Source organism: Apaloderma vittatum, unplaced genomic scaffold, assembly GCF_000703405.1.
Source record: "Apaloderma vittatum isolate BGI_N311 unplaced genomic scaffold, ASM70340v1 scaffold5066, whole genome shotgun sequence".
NCBI lineage: Eukaryota > Metazoa > Chordata > Aves > Trogoniformes > Trogonidae > Apaloderma > Apaloderma vittatum.
This window is the reverse complement of record NW_009722183.1, coordinates 52,589-58,588: the sequence shown is the minus strand read 5'-3', so window position 1 is coordinate 58,588 and position 6,000 is coordinate 52,589. Positions and strand designations below refer to the sequence as shown.

Below are 6,000 nucleotides of genomic sequence, written 5' to 3'. Positions count from 1 at the left end.
AACCCCTGACATTCTGTGATTCTGTGATAACGTTGCTGCCTCCTTTGAGAACACATGTAGAATTAGTCTTGAGGAGAAAAGCCAACATAGAAAGAACCATGCCTTGCCAATACCGCCTAAGGAGACTTTCCGCTGTGCCTTTTGCAATCGGATTTGCCTATCCTGCATCGGCCTTTTTAGCCATTAGCACGCTTGTAGCAAGTGTGGGTAGAGCCCTCCCCATATCTTCATTCGCGAAGCCCAGCCACGATGATAATGACGATATGATCAGGATACAATTGAATGCCTTTAGTAAAGTTATTAGGAAATTCAAAGACCAGTTATCCATATAATACACACACTAATCAAGTAATAATCATTTAACACCAATAAGAACTTCAAGAAGCTTGACTAAGAATTACTTATCATACTCACCAACAAGTTTTTTAATTAACTGGGCAAATTCTAGAATACTGTGTTCTTCTGGATTTCCCTAGAAATAGAAAGGAACATTCATTAAAATATCAACTAAACACCTTACAATATGCTAGTTTTCTGACATGAGATGATTCTAACAGGGTCATTGTAAACTCTGAAGAAACTAAATATTAAGCATTACTCTTACTTTGATTTAAAAATTAAAAAAAAAAGAAGTAACTTTGACAAGCTCCATACTCATTAGAAAAACTGTCCCCCGTTACACTTTATAATTCAATGTATGTAGGATGGTGCTCAAAAAAATCAGTCTATAAAGAATGGGCAAATGCACCTTGCTCAAAGTGAAGGTAGATGTCACTCAGCAGCCTACACAACCACAGCAGCACTTTGAAATTTAGATTCAAGGACTTTGTTGAGTTGAGGACAGATGACGTAATGAAAAAGTATGCTAAATTCCCAGTTTATCCAAAGTTAGGAAACTAAATTAATTTAGCTGCAAACAATTTCTCCTGCATTTATAACAGCTTGGATATCAATGTGTAAGGGCTACTTGCTTCCCTATACAGTATTTCTATTCCTAACTCTCTTTTTTTTAAACTGACTTGCACGTGAACTCCTGATAAACATTTTGGAACAAAACACTAAAATCTTCCTGTTAGCATTAGCTCACTTTCATCAGACTCAATTTCTTCTATCTCTAGCTTTCCTTGCTGCAAAACTCTTTACTACATCTTGTTTAATTTCAAGCTAAGCGTTTAGGGATGTATAGATTTAAACACTTAAGTTTTCTGGAGGCAAAACATGTGAAGGGGTTTAAAAATACCAGCATTTGGATAGAAACATAACAATGAATTCATGGTCACAGTATAAAAGGAAAATCTAGAGAAAACTGCCCTGCAGAGTTGAATATCTGATTTAGCAAATTTTAGCATACACAGAAATGATCTGGCATATGCATCCTTTTTCTATTCTTATAACCACTGCTGAGAATAAGGTGACTACAAATGGGACAGAACAAAAATCTGATTAGAAAAGCTAAGTTCTTAGCAGCCTTATAAATATTAGAAAATGACACCATCAACTACTATCTTATTTTCCTCTAATCAAGCCTAGTATGAAGCAATTTCTAATTATTTAGAGCTAAGCATTCCTTCAGTGCTTTTCATTAAAACCAGACTTGTGCCATTTCCTTGGTGTGATTTGTGTGATTCCCCCTCTCATACTTTGCTTGGCTTTTTTAAATATTCTAATTACTTTTTTTTTCCTAGAGCAAATGAAAAACTCTAGAAAATTTATTCTGTTCTTGGAACTACAAGATCTCAAACCCAGGGGCTTAATCTTTTTGTTTATAGAACAAATACATGGAAGAATATTTTATTCATAATGCAAAGAGCTTTTTTTCTGCATTTATTTCTTGTATGAATCAGCATCAGAACTGAGGAGGAACACAGAGGTGACGTTGGTCACTGTACAGCAAACACAGTGGAGTGGAGCTCTCATACTTACCAAGTTAACAGGACTGCTGACATTGCTGTTCATCAGTGCCACCAACCCATTCACAAGATCACTATAAAAAGGGAAGAACAGATTGAGGCAATTTCCACTTCCCTGTCATTCCTGTCTAAAAAGAGAGCTGCCTCCTGAGAGCTCCAGTAAAGCACAGCAGGAAGGTGAGGAACGCTGAAATCAGATTTAGAGCATATACTTCAATGGGTACATGTTTTCTCAGCTTTTTGTTCCCTATTCACAGTCCCTATTTTAAGATATACTGAACTGAAGGCTAGTTTGAAAGGGTGACTATCTACGGGATACACTCGCTATAGATCACCTAAGCATATGAAAGAATGTAAAAAATATAATCAAACAATCAATTCCTCTTCCCTCCAGTACTCAAGCATATTTATGGGCCCATTTTCAACATAATTCAAAAAGAACAGAGAGTAAGTTTTAATACAGAGGCACATAACACCACCGCCTGTTTTGCAGCTTCTTGTTTTAATTGTCTTCTTGCTTTCAAGTTTGTTAAAGAACAGTATTTTGGTGTTAACTCTTCCCAGCAAGATAAACCAAAGTTATTTTGAATTATCAGCAAAAAAACTTAGCAGTTTGGCCCTGGACATACAAATCCAGATCCCTTTCATTACGACTTAACATTGAGCAAAGGAGGGGTTACTTTGAACTGATGAGGTTTCTGTAGCAACTATCATTGCTGTTGTTACTTTCAGCAGAAGGAAAGAACATTTCCAAGTGGAAAATCAAAACAGCTGAGAAGCTTGGCATGGAAGCTTAGCTAGCATGACAGAATAAAAGACTCCGAGGAAAAGATTTACTTTTTCGTACTGAAAACACATTCTGGCATTGCTTGCACTGCAAATATTTGCTACAGCAATGCCCCCTCAACCTGTTCCTTTTCTCAGAAGGGAAGCCATGCATGTACAGTGCCTGTACAGTGCCCACAGCAGCCCCAAAGACACACGGTGGCAGTATTGCATTAAAATGCAAGGAGTTACCAAAGTGCTCGGCATAAAAAACTTATCCAGCCATTGCTTGCTGTCCCTTGAAGGGAAGAACACATTAATACCTCAATTCAGAGTTCCAAACCAACTAACATTTTCTTTCTTAACACTCTGAAAACTTCAGTGTCTCTCTTCTCCAAGTAAAGCTGGCTTAAGAATGAACATGATTTTTTTTTCTAAGATGCACACATGCATACAAAGGCAGCCAAGCTCAAAGAATCATCAAGTGAAGTAAATATTAAATAAACAGCACAAACACAGCTTACCTGACATACTGGAAAGCCCTCGTCTGAGTTCCAGGTCCGTAGACCTAAATAAGGAAGAAAATTATAAAAGTTTCATAAATATAAAGGTCTTCTCTAGCCCTATTACCTTTTCCTCATCATTCTAGAAAAATGTCCCCAGAACAAACACCTGAGACACAAGATAAATGTTACAGGAATGGAAAAAGATGTGCTTGCACCACCTTTGGAAAAGTGTCAGTTCTTTGAAGGTCTTCTTCCTCTTGGATGTGTCCCCAGTAAACATAATCTTAAGCATTTTGTCAACCTGGACTCTGCATGTAGGAAATGTTCTCAGGGATGTAGGACAGAGTGACGCTTTGTCCTCTCCTGGAACACTGAAAGAGGCTGCAGCACGCAGTCAGCCAGAAAAGAGCACCAAGTATTTAAAGCAAACCTCAGACTACTATGATGTGGTTATGATGAGCAATTTTTATTTGCTCATGAACAACAGCCAACTTCAGAGAGACTACCAAATGTCAGTGGTCTCTAAGAAAACTGTCAAGAAAAATAGCACTGTAAGCATTTAAAGCAATCAGGACAAAAAGAAAAAGATCACATGGCTCTAAATACTATTATCTGAGGAAAGAGGAAGTAGAATAATTTCTAGTGGATATGACTGCTGAAATCACTTGCACAGATTTGCAATAAAATCTCAGAGAGAAAAAAATAAGTGCTGGCACTTTGGAGCAAGCAAGTTGATTAAGTTCATACAGACATTAAAGTATACTCAAAGTGTACATAATGGTATCAGGTAACAGGTTTTTTTCACAGTTTAATTGCATGCAGTACTAAAATCCCTAGAAGAGGAACGTTTAAATTCTGAAAGCTATCAGTAGGCATATCGAAGTGGTGAAAAATCTGAAGTTTAACTGGGGCCATACGCATCTTACCATCAGCCTGCTATATTAGAAAATCTCTTGCGAAGGGCAGAAAAGAAAGCATGTTTGCTTTCCTAGGGGACAAGGAAGACAATGCAATTCGTACACGTGCCATTATCAGTCACTTGGTAAGCGTGTTGCTCTCTGAGGCTGATTCAGCACCAAAAGAGTTCACATTTCAGTAGGTATTGGGTACAACTAGGAGTAGAAGAGTTTACCCAATAACTGATTCTGAGAGGAATGCACCAGATGAGTAGATGGATTCTCAAAGCAAACACAAAGCAGTTTTTATGTCTGTATATAATTTCTTGCCTGTCTTTTAGCTTGTGGGATAAATTTTACAGAACTAAGTTGTTTGTGCATCATTTCTGCAGTCATCTGCGTGGCTGCCTTTCATATATGCAGGCAACGGCTGGAAAATACAATGTAGTTCCCTCTTCCCAATTTCTCTCAATACCTCCCAATTTTTCTTAATAAACCCTTCCTTCACAACAATACAAAGCAACAATGGTCATGTTTGCAGAGGCTATAATTTATTCAAATTAAAGAGATTGATTTCTCAAGACATTATTTACTCAATTAATATTTACTTCATTTACTCCGAAAGAAGAGATTGAATACATTCAATTTCTAAAAAGGCAACACTTGGTATGTCTGTCGGCCAAATTCTGTGATGATACAAAAGCCAAAATTTTTTTGGTCTCAACTACTGCTTATCGCTGATAACTGATTTTTATTTGACCTGGTCAGCTAAACATTTTTACCATTAGCTCTCTTCTCATATTCAGTAATTTTCAATGTCAGACAGTTACTCCCTGCAGAACAGTGATGTTTAGTAAGATGTTCTATTTTATTTTCTGTTATATTCCTGATAAAGACCAGACAGCATGACAGTTACAAAAATAATGATAAAAAAAGCTTTCAATATTCCCTCCCACAGAACAGCACTGACTCCAGGCTTCTCTTTTTGATACTCTGAAATACCCCATGGATGTATGTTTTAAAAGAAGATAACTGTTTCATGTTCACTAAGGCTTCAGAAAACTTCTAGTTAGCATTTTTCAATAAAATTTGAGAAACTAAGCATGAATGAAAACAACAAAAAACCACCTGGAAGCCAAATATGGCAATAGCTCATAACATGCATTGGGGTACAAATCTGAAAAAATGCAACTACCTTCTGACCCTCTGTAGGCTAGATAAACTTTCTAAACAGCATTTAGAGGCTCGGACTTTATGTTTCAGAATGGCATCCTGGGAATGCACAATACTGACAAAACAGGTTAAATCCATACTTTGAAACAAGAAAGTCCTGCAAGGATCAAAAATGTCAAAGAATTGCTTACTGGCTTGTAACAAACAGAACCAGACTCAATCTGCAGCTTTGGGGAGATGCCTTGGTAAGAAAATAAAAGTATTTCTGTAGGAATTTTACTCTTTCTGCAGGAATTTGAGTACTTTTTTTTTTTAAGTGAATCCATGTGACTGTGCAATTAGCCTATTCAGTGCTGACTCACATGACATTACATGTCATACGTTTTGGCAAACACTGGCCATTAAGTCACACTCAGCATCACACAGTCTGAGCACTGACAGCGATTACGAAGAAAGAAAATCTTTAGGAGATGCTATGAGCAGCCTAATCTAGTAGGGGATGTCCCTGCCCATGGCAGGGGGGTTGGAACTAGATGATCTTTAAGGTCCCTTCCAACTCCGACAATTCTATGATTCTATGCAGCGAACATAGCATTCAAATTACTACAAGCCTGTTACTCTGAAATAATCACAAGCCTAAACCAGAAGTTTAGCAATGGTTAGAAACAACAGAGAAGGCAAAATGCAGCACTGATGACATTAAAACCAATAACTAAATACTTAAGTTAGCAATCACTGATAAACAGCAAG

At 37.2% G+C, this 6,000-nt stretch overlaps 1 protein-coding gene across 1 annotated transcript in view; it reads right to left on the bottom strand.

Annotated features, from left to right (window-relative positions):
* Window positions 1-401: 401 nt before the first annotated feature.
* The window catches only part of UXS1 (UDP-glucuronate decarboxylase 1), a gene marked incomplete at its 3' end in the record, with an annotated part of 45,949 nt that continues 40,350 nt past the window's right edge, over window positions 402-6,000 (bottom strand). The window contains 3 exon segments of the mRNA XM_009871667.1: window positions 402-472; window positions 1,924-1,984; window positions 3,200-3,243. Coding sequence (XP_009869969.1) covers window positions 402-472; window positions 1,924-1,984; window positions 3,200-3,243 — 176 coding nt within the window.